Below are 18,887 nucleotides of genomic sequence, written 5' to 3' on the forward strand. Positions count from 1 at the left end.
CCCACCAGCCACTCCTCGGAAGGAAGGTTGGGCAATCCTACTTCCGTAGTGATACTGCCTCGGAAACCCAAGGAGGGGTCGCTATGAGTTGGGGCTGACTCGATAGTGGTACTACCTCGGAAACCCAAGGAGGGGTCGCTATGAGTCGGGGCTGACTCGACGGCACATAACAACAACAACATTGTTCTTATCTGTGCATTCCAGCCACTCTACTTTTCTCCCTGTGGAAATGCTGCTCTTCTAATCTCTCATGGTTGATTGTTCTAAGGAGTGCACCTTCCTGCTGTAGTTGTTTGGCTCATAGGCCTGTCTGTTTGACTGAGAGTTAAACCACTGGAATGAGTTCAGTTCCAGGCTCCAAGGGTGACACGGAACCATAGTCTCGGGGTTTCGCCAGTCTCTATTCGACCAGTAAACTTGGTCTTTTCAGGGAATTCTTGAGTTGCCCGCCTTCCACTACCCTGTTTTTCCCTAGGTAATTACTAACTTGTAAGAACTAATTCCTCTCCTGCCCCCCTCTCCTAGCTGTGTTTTGCAGGTAGTGGTATGTGGAAGAGATGGTGGGGGCTGATACCATGGTAATGGGAAATTGGGACAGGAAGTCCTGCATATCTGGAGACTTCAGCATTTTGAGTCTCTGTACGTTATTAACTGGTTCATTGTCTTTAGTTTGTTTGCTAGTAAATGCATAGGTTGAACCAGATGATATTTAAGGTTATTTCAACTCAATAATTAAGGTCAGTGAGTGCAGTTCTCTTTTGTGGGTGAATATGGAGAACGATAAACCAAAACCTGTTGCTATTGCATTGATTCCGACTCGTTGCAACCCTATAGGACAGAGTAGAACTGCCCCATAGGGTTCCTAAGACTGTAATCTTTATGAAAGCAGACTGTCATATCTTTCTCCCATGGACCTTTCAGTTAATAGCCAAGCACTTAACCCTTGCACCATCAGGGTTCCTTCGGAGAACCATAGTCATGAATACTTAATTGTGCTTATGAGGAACCTGTTCATAGACCAGGTGGCTGTCATTCAAACAGAACAAAGGTATAGTGTGTGGTTTAAAATTAGGAAGGGAGTGCATCAGGGTTGTATCCTTTCACCATACTTATTCAATCTGTATGCTGAGCAAATAATCCAAGAAGTTGGACTATGTGAAGAAGAGTGTAGCATCAGGATTGGAGGAAGACTCATTAATTAATAACCTGGGATATGCAGATGCTTGCTGAAAGTGAGGATGACTTGAAGCACTTACTGATGAAGATAAAAGCCTACAGTTTGCAGTATGGATTACACCTCAACATAAAGAAAATGAATTCCTCACAACTGGACCAATAAGCAGCATCACAATAAATGGAGATGATTGATGTTGTCAAATATTTCATATTACTTGGTTCCACAATCAACACCAATGGAAGTAGCAGTCAAGACATCAGAGGATTTATTGCCCTGGGCAAATCTGTTGCAAAAGACCTCTTTCAAGTGCTGAAGAGCAAAGATGCCTCTTTAAAGACTAAGGTGCCTTTAACCCAAGCCATGGTATTTTCAGCTGCCTCATATGCATATGAAAGCTGGGCAGTGAACAAGGAAGACCAAAGAAGAGTTGATGCTTTTGCATTGTGGTGTTGGGGAAGAATATTGAAAGTACCATGGACTGCCAGGAGAACTAACAAATCTGTCCTGTAAGAGGTGCAGCTGGAATGCTCCTTGGAAGCAAGAATGGCCAGACTTAGTCTCAAATGTTTTTGTCATGTTGTCAGAAGGGGCTATTCCCTATAGAAGGATGTCATGCTTGGTAAAGAAGAGGGTCACCGAAAAAGGGGAAGGCCCTCAACGAGTAGGACTGACACAGTGGCTGCAATGATGAGCTTAGGTATAGCACGGGTTGGAGGATGGCACGGGACTGGGCAGTGTTTTGTTCTGTTGTACACAGTGTCGCTATGAGATGGAGCCAACTCAATGGCACCGAACAACAACAACAGTCATGAGAATTCTGGGATTGGGCTTAACCGGGTTATATTAAAACTCTTGTAGTTATTGTTATCATCCTGCAGATTTACCCATGTTTCATTTACCTGTATACAAATATGTGAGAAAACACAATCATGTGAGCTAATGTTAAACATTATGGGAGCTCTGATGGAGTGGAGGTTAAAGCATTTGGCTGCTAACCAAGAGTTCAGCATTTCAAATTCACCAGTCACTCCATGGGAGAAATCTGAGGAAGTCTGCTTCCATAACGATTGATAGACCTATGAACTATGGTTGCAGGGGGACATCAAACTCAGTTGGCATAATATACTGCACATAAATAATGTTCTACATTCTACTTTGGTGAGCAGTGACTGGGGTCTTAAAAGCTTACAAGCAGCCATCTAGATGCAACAATTGGTCTCTCCTTGTCCAGAGCAAAGAAGAATGAAGAAGATAAAAGATTCATGGAAAGAATTAGTACAAGCATCTAGTGGACCATGTGAACCTCAGCCTATATGACTATGAGACCAGAAGAACTAGTGCCTGGCTACCAGTGTCAACCACTTGGAAAGGGATCGGTGCAGGAGATGCTGCATAGAGTGGAAGGAAATGTGGAACAAAACTCAAAATCATGAAAAAGACCAGGTTTATTGGTCTGATGGAGCCTAGTGAAACCCCTAAGTCTATGGCCTTTAGTTACCCTTCAGGCCTGGCATTGATCTTACTCTATGGATTCCTCCTAAACAGTAGACAGGCATATAGGGTGAACTAGGCAGATATCCTCCTTAGAATGATCAATCATGGGAGAACAGAAGGACAGTATTTGCACAGGGAGATAGCTCAGAGGGCAGGAATGCATAGGAAAGAGGGACACAGGGAAGAGGTAACTACAGGAAGGATGTGGGAAGAGTGGGAATTATAGTCAATGTCATGAAACAAAATATGTATAAACATATAAGCTGCTGTATGGAAAATAGAATTTACTCTGTAAACTTTTACCCAGATCACAATAAAAATTGAAAAAAAAAAAAGATTTATAGTCTTGGAAACCCTATGGGGTAGTTCTACTCTGTCTCAAATGGTTTCTAGGAGTCAGAATTACTCAATGGCAGTGGGTTTGGTTTGGTTTAATATTAAACATTTGATATCTGATTAGCCATGAATGCATTAACTATCTTGTGGAATATCTGTCTATAGCAACCAAAAAACTAGTCTTCCTATTTTCTCAGCCAGAGCTTAGTCCAGTACAAAAAGAGAAGCCATGCAAGAGTTAGAGCTAGACAGTGTGGCTGGAATGAGACTTTCAATGTGTGCATTTATGTGTTTCTCTGAGCTGCTTCTCTGGCTTCATTACAAATCCACTTGGCAATAACCATTGTTTGGTTATTTCCCATTCACTTGTGCAAATGGTGACCACAAGAGAAATAAGGGAAACTGTTAGCCCACTGTGTTTGGCTCACAGGTGCATTTTTGTTTGACTGCATGTGTGCTGCACATAAAAACTCCCCAGCTCCTTTTGGGGATCTGGGTGTCAGGATGAGTGAAAGGCTCATCTTCTGTTTGTTTCTGTTCACTCATAGACATGCTCTGCCTGGCACTGTTTTGGCTCCACTTTACTCTGTTCAATCACATAAAAGGACCAGCAGATCTAGTTCCTCTGGGTTGGCACCAACTGCGTGAAAGCTCAGGGGGAAACCCTGCCTAGAGCAGAGTGGCGATTTCCCAGCACTCAGAAGGAAGATGGGGCAATCTACTTCTGTAGTGATACTGCCTTGGAAACCCAAGGAGGGGTCGTTATGAGTTGGGTCTAACTCAACGGCACATAACAACAACAACAACAACTTTTGGGCAGAGTGAAGGAAGATTGAGGTTATGGATGTTGTTGATTCTGTTGAGCAGTTAAACTCTATAATGACTAAAATAGCTGTCGAAGGGATGAACCATAGTATGCTTGACTTTTGCTGTTTTGTTCTGCTCAGGTTGAACGCTCTGGGGTGCCTTTGCTAGAGAATAGAGGGGGTTTATGGGTTCTCATCAGCGTTCGACATAGGTGGGACTGAGGAAAAGTGGTGCTCTGTTTTCTCCCTTTCAGAAAAGGAGTGAAAAAACCAACATTTATGACTCACGTATGTATGCCAGACACAGTGGAAGACACTGTATCAACATTGTTTTCATGTGGATTGCCCATGAGAATGATATCTATATCTCTGTGTCTTTGAAGACCTAGATATAAACTATAATTAGAACTATAGTTAAACCCTAATTAGAAAATATCACTTGCTTGAAGAGGAGACAATGTTTGGTAAAACAGAGAGCCAGCGTAAGTGAGGGAAACTATCAGTGACATGGAGTGACCCAAGAGCTGCACTGATGGACTCAATTCTAATGATAATGAAGATGGCCAGGACTGGGAAATGTTTGGTTTTGGTAGACATAGGTTGCCATGAGTTGGAGCCAACTTGATGGCATCTGACAAGAACATAATTAGAGCTATTTTGTTAAAGATGAATACTTAGAAGGCAGATGCAGAAGTTTGCAGAGCTAAAGGATAGGAGTCTAGCTAAGCAACAATAAACTTGACTCATGTATGAGATCTTTTTTACCTGTAGCTGTTTGTTCTCGCCTAAAGATTGTTATCATCATTATCACAGTCAAATATTAAATATTAAAAGCACTGTACTCAGTAATCGCTAGATAGTGAGCTGGCATTTCTTATCAGTCTTGCTTGGGGAACCTCAGGTTGCCTTAAAAATTTTTAAGAGGCTTTCAGTACATGGAATTCCCAGTGGGAAGAAAAGTATTTCCCTACTTTTCATTTAATTTATGTGCTTGCATGCCTGATCCTAAGTGTAATTGGTAGCATGTATATTAAAATAGATTACTCATCAGCATTTATAATTACCTATAAATAAATTATATATGTAATATATAATCATAAATAAATGTATGAATTATTTTTTTCTGTATAAAAAGTTGCCCCTATACAAAATACAAAAGTAGAAACCATCCTTTTTTTTTGAGTATAGTATGTGTTTAAAGTCTGGACCCTCATGCAAACATTTCATAAAGGGCTGAATTAACCCACTGTTAACTGCCATTACATCATACCTTAAGAGGAGGTTATCTTTTCATGAGCTGGCATTTATGCTCAAATAAATTAGCACTGTTACTTTGATGATATTTTATTATAGCTGCTTATAGACAGTCATGAGTTTGTGAGTAATAAACTAGCTACTTATTAGTATTTTAATTTATTAAAATGTTTAGGATTATACATAGTGATCAATTTCTTATGATATAAATTGCTAAACATATAACCTCCATGGTGTCTATACTTGATACTGTGATTATCTCTCTCTTTTTATATGCATATATGTCTAATTGAGTTTCTTTTTATAATCAGTCACTCATCCATGGTCTCTGCCTTCTTTCCTACATTTTTCTTTTCATAATTAAAAAACAATAATAAATTTCTCTTAATTTTGCTTTTCCTACATCTCTCTCGGCAATAACTAGAATATGTTAGGTATCTTGGCATAGGACCAGGTTATGTTAGATAAGCCAGGGAAGGTAGTATTTAACTCATATTTTGGGAATATTACTGATTAATTCTGAAAGAATGATTTAAAGTGCCAAGTGTAGTGGAATCTTTGCTTTGAAATGGAGAGAACAGACATTCAGCTGTTTATAGATAGAGCAACAATGTGGATAAAAGTCATATCTGGAACATCCTTCAGTGTTTAATCCTACACATATATATAGGAAGCTGGGAGTTGAGGGTAGAGGTGGGTAGAATGAGTGGAGGTGTCTTTGGGTAAAGGTAGAGTTTTGGGAAAGATTCTACCCACCTTTTGGTGATCCTTGAGCCCTGATACTACAGTTTGAGTTTTGAGTTGGTGATCCTTTAGACAAATTACAGTAGTGATATGTCAGGGTTAAAAAAAAATACTAATATACTATCTTATTCCATAGAGGTTTAGGGGGAAGTGAAAATAAAAATTGAAAAGTTGGAGCAATGAGTTTAGTGTTTAAAGTACACATCATGAAACTCTATATACTCATTACAAGTTGGCTTGAAATTTGTCTCTTCCTTTTCTAGCAGACCATGGAAGAAGGGAATCATAATCAATTATAAGATTTATAATGTAGATATAGTATATATTACACAAAACATCAAAGCAGTGATTAAGTACTCAGCTGTTCTTGATACTGAGACTGGAGAGAAATTTATTTGTGAGATTTTATGAGGAAGACACTGGGTTAACTATGACAACTTCCTTTTCCTGACTTCCGTAATCCTTGATTTCTTTGCTTGTACAATTTAACTTGAGACATTGTGAAGACTACATGGGCTAATGTATATAAAACACTTAGCCGGTACTGGGCACGTTTTTAAGCATTCAATAAATGATTTATGATTGATACCATTTGTATCTATAGGAAATACAGCAGCATGTTTCTTAGGAAGGAACTAACATCTCATATACAGAGGCATGTATTTTTAACCATCCAGTTGTCTGTGGAATTTTTGGTTTGACTACTGTAAAACTCTTTTCTGGCCTGTCAATATTGATGGGTTTAATTCTTCAAAGTCCTAAATCATCCTTGGTGGCAAAGGTATAAGCCTCTATAACTCGAACGGCTTCAGAGTTACTAAGTATAAGAGTTCTTTTTTGATCTGAAAACATTATGACAATTAAACGTGTGCAGCAAATTTAGAAATATCTTAGGAATTGGGAGAGTTGTACAAGATAGCTTCATAGTATCTCATGCCTTGTTTGCAACTGGGGTGGAGCAGGTGAGGATGGGAAGAAATAAGGATCATGTAGTGATAATTTCTGACATTCAGAGATAACTAGGAAAGCTATGTTTTCTTCCCAGTAGTATTGGCTTGTGGTGTGGATAGTGGGATAGTCCCAAGGTGTCTGGAGTTTGTTGGGAACTTGCAGCATCTGTTAGAGGAAGGCATGTAGGGTATTCATTTGAACACATGACACCGAGGACACTGCCAAATAAAGGACTGAGTGCCCTCTTACTGCACACCTAAATGCACCTCATCAAGTGTAGATTCCCGTAGTTTTACTTTATAAAATAATGAGTAGGAAGAATGTAACCTTTATTTTAATAATATTTAAAACACTCTCTCTTTCTTTATGAATGTAAAAAAAAAAAAACAAACCAAACTCAGTGCCGTCAAGTCAATTCCAACTCATAGCGACCCCTGTTGGGTTTCCAAGGCTGTAAAGCTTTACAGAAGCAGCTCCATCTTCTTCCTTCTATAGAGGGGCTGGTAAGTTTGAACTGCCGACCTTCTGGTCAGCAGCCAAATGCCTTACCCACTATGCCACCAGAGCTCTTTATGAATTATATTGTTGTTGTTGTTGTTATTTGCCATCGAGTCGGCCCCGACTCATAGCGACCCCTCCTTGGGTTTCCGAGGCAGTATCACTACGGAAGTAGGATTGCCCAACCTTCCTTCCGAGGAGTGGCTGGTGGGGTTGAACCGCCAGCCTTCTGGTTAGCAGTCAAGTGCCTTAGCCACTATGCTACCAGAGCTCCCTTATGAATTATAGCTATTTAAAATTTTGGCTGTTCCTTTTAATGTTATCTTTGGAAGCAGTTTTCACTAAAATTTATAGAAGTTTTTATTTTGAGCCTAAAATTTCCTTATAAATCATAACTTTCCCTGATTCTTTGAGCTTCTCACTGTTTTGTAAATTCCTGTTGGGTTGGAAATCTTGTCTATCAAGTTTCTCCTTTTTATTTTACATATAAACTCATACTATATCCTCAACCTTTGTGGCTTCCCTAAGAGCTTGCTGTCATCTCATGAGTTATACTTTTAAAAATAGCCATCAATCTTCTTGACATATCCCTGAAACAGGCAAAGGTATTTGAATAAAAATACATATTGAGATCCACCTAAGCTATTCTCATCAACAGCAGAATATCTTCATTAGTAATACTGTTTTGATCATAAAGATGGTTATTCTGTGGGACAGCAAGAATGCTTCTTTCTATTCCAGCTAATTTTACTTTTGATTTTTTTGCTACTTAATGCTTACAGCTTATTAAATATTTGATAATCATGTTGAGAAAACATTTTTTTTTTAACCACCATTCCCCAAAACAAGGCCATTTTACTTTTCTCACAGGCAGAATGGAGTGGTTAAGAAGTAATTGGTGAAGTAGACATCACTGTCCTGGAGTTACTGAAGGTTTGCTTAACATCAGAACCATACTTTTTATCCTCCGTTTGAACATGAGACAGAAAAGGGCAATTTAAAGTAACCTGTAGTGTGTGAGAGGGGAAGGAGGATGCATTGAGTTTTGAATTGTTCAGCTCAGCGCCATGATTCACTCTGGCAGTTCTTGGAAGTTATTATCTTCACTCGGGGGATATTCCATTTTACCTTGCAGCAAGGATCCTCACAAAAAGGTCATAGCCATATGGGCACCAGAGAATAGTAGCTTCCCAGAGCTGTCAATGAGAGTACCCAAAATTCCTGAGAGTGATTGCCTGGGGCTATGAGTGGGAACAGTAAGTGATTGCAAATGGGCATGAAGGGTTTTTTTTTTTTTTGAGTGGTAGAAATGTTCTAAAATTGGATTATGGTGATGAGTTGCACAACTCTGTAACAGTGTTAAAAAATTACTGAGTTATAATCTGAAAACAAGTGAATTTTATACCTCAGTAAAGCTGATAAAAATGCCTTAGATTTGGAATATCTTAAAGGAACCTTTATTTCTGCTTAATGTCTGGACATAGTACCGTTCCATAGCTCTGCTTAGTATCTGAGCACTTCCCCACCTGTGGGAAAGCATATGACAGAGTGAGCAGGGAAGCACACATGAGATGGGAGGAGCTGGAGGAGATGGAAATGAGCTGAATCTGCCACAGACAGGATGCCTGTGATCAAGATGTGAACATAATGGCACCATTTTTGTGACGATGACAACTCAAATTAGGTTCCAAAGGGTAATATACATTCCTTTCCAGACTCACTCTCTGAATTACTATAAGTCTCTCATTAAGTAGACAATGGTAACAGTTGCTATTTCATAGTCAGAGATCTTACCTTAAAATCCTACCAGCCCTTATAGACTGCCTTGTAAATGCTTTAATCAAAATGTACTATGCAGATTTAGGTAATATATTAAAAGAATCTTTCTGTATGACATCAGTATGACTAATGTAGCTTAATTACCATTTTTGCTTAGTTGCCATTATTTAATAAGCAGAAGAGAATATTTAATGTGACAGTTTTTTATTTTTTTTTTAAATTCCAACCTCTTAACTTTTTTCATGTTGTTTTTCTAATTCCTGAACGAAAGCAACCAACCTTTTAGCTTTTGATTTGCTGGAGAAATTGATTGGCTTTGCTTACGTTGTTGTGACTTGAGATAAAGCTGCAGGACTCCTAGTAGTTGGAGAACGGGAAACAATTGACACTGTTTCTTAATTCACATTGTTTCTGAGACATTTCCTACTTCCTAGTATAATATAGCTTTCCCATGAGAACAATTAGCTTGTAAATGGTTAGACATGATAGTTTTCTCATTGGCACATATTCTGTGAGGGGAAATTTCACTGTGCTTTGTAGTAATTGAGTTGGTATGTGTATCTGTATGTGTGTGTTGTGGTGGGAGGGAATCCTGCTTTATGTATATATGCCTTTTCTTCTCATTGGCACATATTCTGTGAGGGGAAATTTCACTGTGCTTTGTAGTAATTGAGTTGATATGTGTATCTGTATGTATGTGTTGTGGTGGAAGGAATCCTGCTTTATGTAAATATGCCTTTAACTTCATTCCAACATCAGGTATTTTCTTTGGAATGCTGAATCATTCACTTGTTGTTGTTGTTAATTGTTATTGAGCTGTCCTTCAACTTGTGAAAAGCCCATGCACAACAGAATTGGACTGTTGTGATCCATAAGGTATTTCATTGGCTGATTTTTTTTTTAAGTAGATTGCCAGGGCTTTCTTCCTAATCTATCTAAGTCTGGAAGGTCTGCTGAAATCTGATCAGTATAATAGCAACATGAGAGCCTCCACTGACAGAGAGGTTGTGGCCATGCTTGAGGTGCGTGGGCCAGAAATGGAACCTGGGTCTCCCGCGTGGATGGTGAGAATTCTGTGGTTGAGCCACCACTGCCCCCTACCCACTCACTTAGGATTCTACATTCCTTTGTTGGAACTTCTTTCTTGAAAGAGCATATAATTCTTTTAACTTGACAATTTAAGGAAACACCCTTGTGAATTATGTTGTTTTCAGATATGCCTGTGGAAAGTAATTCCTGCGTGTAAGTGTATGGCATGCGGGTGTGTGATATTATCTGCGACACTCTAAAGTTGTCATCAAGGCATTATGATTCCAGAAATGTGAAATGAAACCAATAGATGAGATCATCTAATTTAATTTGCAGTTAAAAAAATTGTTCATATTACTTCTGAAATTGTGGTTTACACATTCATAAGTTATATTGTATAAAAAGTGTAAGTAAAAGTCTTCCTAATTGGGGGACAAACAAAAACAAAACAAAACAAAACAAAACCAGCCCCAAACCACAATAATATAGAACTTTGAGTTCCTTTTTTATTCTGTTTTATCAGATTCTTTAAAAATAATATCACTTTGTCAGTTTTGCAGCTCCTTCCATGTAGAAAACTGAAAGCATTTCACAATCTTTTTTTCTTCATGCCCTTCTCTTCAAGGCAATTTTTGCTGGGCTGGGTTTATTTTTATCATTGCAACAACCAGTTTTTAGAAACTTTTGGAAACTAAAAAAGAAAAATGAGAATGGCACTGTAGCTGACATTCATTTTAGCTATTTCCTAGTGTGAACATTTGAGTATTTCTAAAATCTTCGCTTCAAGTATGTCTTACTATTTTTTCTTTTCTTTTCTTTTCACTTTGTCCCAGTTCTAAGTCTCTATTCTGCTGATTGGGTTAAAAAAAAAAGTTTCAGTGTAAAATCTTATCCTTAGCAGAATGACTTCTTGAACTTTGAGTTAGATCTTTATTTTTACAGCTCTAAGAACTTTCTCAGGTCCCTTTTCAGTATAATCATGGAAGGTTAGAAGTGGAAGAGCCTTTAGAGATTACCTAATTTAAGCCTTTCATTATATAAATGATGAGATTTAGGCCTGGAGTGGTTAGGGGACAAACTCAAGGTCGTATAACTAATTGATGGCATATGTCTGATTAGAATTATGGACTCTAGACTTCCTGTTCAGTATTCTTTGACTTTCCTAAGTATAGGAGGAGGAAATGGAATGAGTGGTCAGTTACCTCCATAAACAACTGCCTCCTTTGCCATGAGAGCAGAAGAAATGGATGGTGCCTGCCTACTGTTACTGAACATTTTCATCAAAGATTCCATAGAAGAATCCTGACCAAAAGAAAGAAAATGCAGAATAGAATTTCAGATTCTCATGAACTCCAGACTCATTGAAGCCATTGGTTGGATGAACCTCTGAAACTATTGCTCTGAGATAATCTTTAAACTTTAAACGAAAAATGTCCCCGAAGTCTTCTTAAAACCAAACAGTAGTTTAGCTTAAATAGTAAACAATATCTGCGTTGAGCATTATGTTCCTTTGAGAATTATCTATGTAGGATCAAAGTGACAACTCAAAAGATTAGATAGGAACCCTAGGAGGCAGTGAATTTGTGTTAATGAGGGAGGAATAACTCAGAAAAAGAGGGTGAGAATGGTTCCATTAACTTAAATAATGTAATCATTGTCACTAAATGGTACATAGAGAAATAAATCGGTGTATGCTTTGCTGTGTATATTTTCAACAACAACAACAAAATAAATAAAATTATGCAAAGTTGTCTATCTGGACAGCACGAGAATACACACACACAGAGTTCTAGTGACAGCCAACACAATGAATTATACTGTAGCTACCTGAATATTAGGAGGAAGTGTTATTTTTCCAGTTTGAATTTATTTGTCAAGTATAGAATGGTAATGTTGAATTCACAGACATTCTGACTTGTAGATCTTGTGCAACTTAGATGCAATGGAAAATTCACTCTGAAATGACTATGATTTGTGTACCTTTCTTAGGCCACCACACTATCTACATTGGGGTCCATGTGCCGAAGAGCTATAGAAGAAGGAGACGTCATAAGAGAAAGACAGGACACAAAGAAAAGAAGGAAAAGGAGAGAGTCTCTGAGAACTACTCTGACAAATCGGATGTGGAAAATGCTGATGAATCAAGCAGCAGCATCTTGAAACCTCTCAGTGAGTACTCTCTGGGTCTTGGTGCCTCTCTCTGCGTCATTCCTACAGCCTTGGGAAAGACACTTTTAGGATTTTGTGCCTAAGGGAGGAGAGATACAGTAAAACTGGGATGGTCTGCTCAAAATGATAGTATCTATGGAGATGGTTTTCTTGTATCAACAGGTAGACGTAGAAGGTCATCTGCAAGATTCAGAGTTGATAAGAGAAGCATCTGAAAATAACTTAGGCATGGCCATGGATTCTACACTTTGAATAGTGAAGTAGGCTAATGCTGCTTTGTATTTAACTACAGTAATCAACAGTAAGTGAAAGACTGTTCAAGGACAGTTTTTGGATTGTTACTGCTTGGAAATCAATGCTATTGAGATGACAGATAACGTTGTTAGGTGCCATTGAATTAATTCCACCTCATGACAACCTCAAGTGTGCAGATAATAACTGCTCCATAGGATTTCGAAGGCTGTGACCTTTCAAAAGTGAATTGCCAGGCTTGTCTTCTGAGGTGTCTGTGAGGGGGTTTGAACTGCCAACCTTTTGGCTGGTAGTTGAGCACTTAATCATTTGCACCACACAGGGACTCCTAGGTAAAGATAAGAGAATGTGTGTGTGTGTGTGTGTGTATGTATATGTATGTATGTATGTATATATATATACATATATATATATATATATATATACACACACACACACACACACATATAAGTGTGTGTGTATATGTATGTATATCCACCAGCCACCCCTCAGAAGGAACATGGGGCAATCTACTTCTGTAGTGATACTGCCTCGGAAACCCAAGGAGGGGTTGCTATGAGTCAGGGCTGACTTGACAGCACATAACAGCAACAACAACATGTATGTATGTATACACACACACACACACACACATATGTACCAAAAACCAAAATCAAACTCACTGCCATTGAGTTGGATCTGACTCATAGTGACCCCTCCTTGGGTTTTTGAGGCGGTATCACTATGGAAGTAGATTACCCAACCTTCTTCCAAGGAGTGGCTGGTGGGTTTGAACTGCCAGCCTTCTGGCTAACAGTTAAGTGCCTTAGGCAATATGCCACAGAGCTCCTATATATATGTACACACACACACACACATACACACACATGTACACACATACACACACATATACATATGCTTACATACATACACATATACACGTGTGTATATATGTGTATACACATACATATATCTAAACCAAAAAATCAAACTCACTGCCATTGAGTTGATTCCAACTCATAGCGACCCCCATTGGGTTTCTAAGGTGATAAGTCTTTCCGAAAGTAGATTGCCCCATCTTCCTTCCACAGAGTGGCTGGTGAGTTTGATCGTGATCTTCTGGTTAGCAGTCAAATGCCTTAGGCATTACAGCACCAGATATATACATACACACACACACACACGTATATGTATATAATACACACACGCATACATACATATGTACATACATACGTATATAGTTTTCCAAATGTTGGGGTTGTAGGTGACATTTAGGGAGCTCTGGTGGCATAGTGCCTCAGGCATTTTTACTGCTAACTAGAAGGCTGGCGGTTCAGACTCACCAGCTACTCCTCGGAAGAAAGTTTGGGCAATCTACTTCCATAGTGATACTGCCTCGGAAACCCAACAAAGGGTCTCTCTGAGTCGGATCTGACTCAACGGCAGTGAGTTTGGTTTGGTTTTTGGGAGGTGACATGTAACCAGGTTGTGGGCCAGATTGATGTTAATCCAAAGGGATTAGTGTAAATCAGAGAAGAATGTAGAGTGACACTGCTCTGAAATGTTGAACATATTTGATACCATACATTAGACAGAAATATCTTATTAAAAACAGATTAGCAGGAAGTCAAAGAACACCCTTGGATTCTAGTGTTAGGGTGAACTATACATTTAGGTGTATGTGTATATTGCTTTTTGTTTCTGTTAATGTGGAGAATATTTGGCTAGACAGATAGCCCTGCAGCTGAAATAAGAATGAATATGTGTAGTATGAGGGAGAAACTGTAGAAACACATGCCAATTTCGGGAGATTCCCCAACAGGAGTGAATTACACAGTGACAGCTTTTCCTGTTGGCAGAGATCTGCACATTCTTCATCTCATTGCCACAGTTGCAGAAATACAGACCTGCAATAAAATACATTATAGGTGGCTCAGATAAAGATCGAGTTCAGTCATTGCAGGTGATGACAGGCCAAATTAGAATGAACAGCTCAGGGGTGTTGAAAAGTGAACTTACAGAGTTAAATTAAAGAGAGTGTGAAGCATAGTGATGTGAACCTTTTATGGTCTCCTAGTTGGAGCTCAGCAGGTGGCAGGAGGTGGTAGAGAGGTACTGTGCTGGGAGGAGCAATACAGATGGGTCACTGAAGAAAAGATCAAAGGTTTGAGAAGAGTTTGGAGGTAGACCATTAAATTAAAAGGTGTTGGAATAAATGTAAGACTTACAAGGGGCTAGAAGGCAAGAGACTAAAGTTGCGTACTTTTCTTTGGGATGTATAGTGAAAGCCTTTCTGAAAGTGATCCTTTACACATTGACTAGGAGCTCTTTATACAGTGACTTAGGAGTAGTGCCTAAGGCATTTGATTGCTAACCATACTGGTTCAAACCCACCAGCCATCCTCAGAAGGAAGACTGAGCAATCTACTTCCACAGAGATACTGCCTTGGAAACCCAAAGAGGGGTCACTATGAGTCAGATCCACTTGATGGCAGTGAGTTTGAAGGTTTTTTTTTTTTTTTTGACACATTGACTGCAATAATGGGATCTGTTTTGATCAGAGCCCTTGAAATGTAGATAAAAAAGGTTACATCTAATAGTCTTGGGGAACAAAAGGTAACATTCCCTCCTAGAAAAATCACTACTGTTTATCTTGATTGACTACTTATTTTGACAAGGTCTGAACCAAATCCAAAGGGTATCCTCCCTGGTGAGTGTTCTCTCTCTCTGTTTTTCTCTATCTCCCAGGTAATAAGGAGTGAACAGATCAGAAAGGTATTGAGATTAACTGTGTGTCAGCATTGGAATACTCTTGCCTCCTGTGACAGTTGGGGATCAGATTGAGTATAGAATGTAAAATACACAAGACAACATACTCTTTCTCCCTGGAAGATGCTGTATTATGTTTTATATCAGGTTTCTAAAGTGATCCTATGGAGACACAGTTAAGACCAACTTGTTCAATGATCATAATGAAATTGTTTGCAAATTTGCATTTTTTTTTCCTGCTGTTCAATGAGTTATGCTGTAACAAGCCTTTGACATGTTTGACGTGAGTCATCCCATTTGACATGAAGGTCCTCTTAGATATTAACACATTTTCTCCACTGCTTATGACAGAGACTAGATGGATTGGTTGCTGGTTATCTGGTGCAATTCTATTCAAAAGTTAGCATCGTTGCACCCAGATAGAGAAAGGCACTTAACTCTATGGTTTGGGGAAGCCACAGTGTTTTGGCATCACATGACAATAAGATTTTTATGGGAAAACTCAAATAAATACTTGTCAAGTACACCATATTGTCTCTCAAGAACCACCACATACAATTTCTGTTTTTATTGGATCTAGAGAGCTCTGGTGGTGTAGTGCCTAGGGCATTTGATTGCTAACCATAAGGCTGGTGGTTCAAACCCACCAGCCACTCCTTGGAAGGAAGATTGGGAAATCTCCTTCCGTAGTGATAACACCTCGGAAACCCAAGGAGGGGTCACTATGAGTCGTATCTGACTTGATGGCAGTGAGTTTGGTGTTTTTGGTTTAGAGTGTTACTTATGCCTCTAGACATACCATGTCACATAAACCAGATTCCTGTATGTCCTGTCAGTACATCATGCAATGCTGTAATTTCTAAAAACATGTATAAATGGAGTAACTTGGTGAGAGACCTTTGCTTCTTTCCTTGCTCTTGTCCCCATGTGCAATCCACCAAGGACTTCTGTTTGTTCTACTTCTAAAATATGTCTTGCATCTATCTGCAGCTCTCCCATTTTGCTGCCATTTTCTGGTTCAGGGTGTTGTCATAGCTTGCTTAGACAACTGCAGTAGACTCCCTTTTCCAAGACCTTCACAGAGAACTTGTGATGTTGTGAGCCTACAGTTTTGTCTTTCATGCATGCTAGATTGTAAACTTCATGAGAGCAAGGAGCAGTTTGGTCTTGCTCACCGTAGTCCCTCTGGCACCTAGCACAGTGCCTGGCACATAGAATGTGTTTATAGGACAGTAATTGAATGAATTGATTACTATAAAGGAAGAGAGAAACATTATTATTAACCTAAATATTTCCCACATTCTAAGTACAGGTTAAACTGATTTTTTTGTTTTTAAGCCTTGCATATCACTTTTATATTTTTCCTCCCTGCCTTCCTTCCTCTCACCACATAGAATCTGGCCCTGTTTTAATTATCCTACTCTGGAAAGCATCTCATTATTTTAACTGTTTCCAAAGTGGTACTTTGGTCTGGGTAGATGACTCAAGTTGTGTTCAGTTGCTTATTGTCCACAGATAATGGAGGAAGTTGATCCATGGGGCACATGGATTCATCCTGGACACTTAAAAATGCTCACTGTTCCAGACAGAACTTAGCATCTCATCTTCAGAAGTCACATTAAAGAGGTGTGGAATTGAATAGTAAAGAGCATTTATAGGAGAAATAAGCCACATGTCTTCCAGTATTTAAGCACGTCAGGAAGATGACATAATTAACAGGTTCATTTAGCTTATAACAGAGATACTTCTTATTTTATCCATGACTCTGGTGTCAAGAAAAGGTTTTTAAAAATCTATGTTTTGATTCTTACACATTTGGGGTTTTGAGGAGGAAGCTGGCTAGTTTCATCTCCATCTCTGAGCTCAGCAGTGGCTTCAAGTACTTGCACAACTGCTCTTCCCAGTGTGGTGTCAGAGCTGGTGGCTCCCCTTGGGACACAGGGGAGGAAATGCATGGGAGAAGTGTGGAGGAACAGGGAGAGGGAGGCTGGGGAAGAAAAGTGAAATGGAGGAACAAGCAGGAGGAGAGACAAGGGAATGAGGAGGTGGTGTGGAGTGGGTGGTGGAGAGAAAAGTTAGATTGTGCTCTTTCTTAAAAATAACCCTTTTACCTCCTCCACCATGTACTTTTTTTTCCTCTAACTTTGCAGCTGCCATCATCCAAGGGTTGCCCAGAAAGTAGGGGGAAGGTAGTTCTGGCTAACATAGGCTTTGGAAATAATGGTATGGCTTCCTCTCATAGTTGGTTTTGGCCTCTGCACCTCTTACTTTGTTTGTGTCTTGGGATATTTATGGGAGACTCACAGGTACTGTAGAGACCCTGAAGATGTGTAAAATGTTGGGAAACACAGCTATAAACAGAACATCTTGTTAAGCATATCGATCGCATGTGTAATATATTTCTTGACAAGCTTGAACATGCACCAGGTGCTTACCACTTTTCACACACATCTTTTCTGTTGTGAATCGTATCGCTTAGGTGTGCATGCAAGCCCTCCTTCAGTCTTGTGGTACTTTTTCAGCTCCTTGGATGTGTACCAGACCTGGCGGATTTCTGCTAGTGAACATTGTTCTGTGGGCCTGGGACAATGGATGCCAGTTGGTGATCCAGTTATATTCAGGAAGCTGAAACAGAGCAATGGGCAGTTGCTTTTGTTTGGTGCTTCCGGGTAAATGAACAGAGTAGCTTTACATAAGAGCCAAGAATACTCAATATTTTGTCATTTGACTTCCCCTTTTCCCAGTGCACACCCTTGTGCCCTCCCTGTATCTGACCTCATACTTCTTGGTACATGTCTACTTTTTCTTGATTTTTAAAAATATTTTCCAACAAGACCCTTAATTTTGATATCATAAAGTAAGATTTCTTTAATTTTCTATATATGGTTTGAATATCCACAAAATGCATGTGTTTGCAGGAGAGAAGGGAATCTTTGGAATGTGTGTGAAATAATATAGTAGATCTGTCCCTGTTCAAAACAAAACACAAGCACAAAAGAAGTAAACTGTCTTTTTTCATCCTTCTCTCTGTTTTTCAACTTATATAAGTAGGAGGAGGTATTTTATCTTAAGGTCTAAGAACAGAGGCTCTTTATATTAAAAAAAAAATTTAAAACTTAAAAAAAGTTTGCCTTTTCAGAAAGAGGTACTTGTGATGTAATTTTTCTGGAAAGGCAGTGCATCACTGTGGTTAAGAGCACAGATTTGAGCCAGATTACTTGAGCTTGAATCCCAGCTTGTTCCAACTGGGTAACCTTGGCAAGTTATTTAACCTCTCTGTGCTCCAGTTTCCTCCTTTGTAAAGAGAGCACATGAATATAAGTTAATTCATAGGGTTCTGTAGCCTTCAGTATGGATTACACCTCAACATAAAAAAAACAAAAGTCCTCACAACTGGACCAATAAGCAACATCATGAAAAATGGAGACAATATTGAAGTTGTCAAGGATTTCATTTTACTTGATCCACAATCAGTGCTTCTGGAAGCAGCAATCAAAAAATCAAAGGATGTATTGCACTGTGTAAATCTGCTATGAAGAACCTCTTTAAGTGTTAAAAAGCAAAGATATCTCTTTGAGTACCAAGGTGTGCCTGACACAAAGTATTTTCAATTGTGTTATGTGTGTGCAAAAGCTGAACAATGAATAAGG

General features: G+C 39.0%; 1 protein-coding gene across 1 annotated transcript in view; it reads left to right on the forward strand.

The window, feature by feature from the left end:
* Positions 1 to 18,887, forward strand: part of SLC4A4 (solute carrier family 4 member 4) — a 508,661-nt gene that overhangs the window by 17,005 nt on the left and 472,769 nt on the right. Inside the window, exon 2 of the mRNA XM_007942789.2 lies at positions 12,058 to 12,237. Coding sequence (XP_007940980.1) covers positions 12,058 to 12,237 — 180 coding nt within the window. The remainder of the gene's footprint in view (positions 1 to 12,057; positions 12,238 to 18,887) is intronic.

This window comes from Orycteropus afer, unplaced genomic scaffold (genome assembly GCF_000298275.1).
Source record: "Orycteropus afer afer isolate SDZICR_OR568_19922 unplaced genomic scaffold, OryAfe1.0 scaffold00098, whole genome shotgun sequence".
NCBI classification, from domain to species: domain Eukaryota; kingdom Metazoa; phylum Chordata; class Mammalia; order Tubulidentata; family Orycteropodidae; genus Orycteropus; species Orycteropus afer.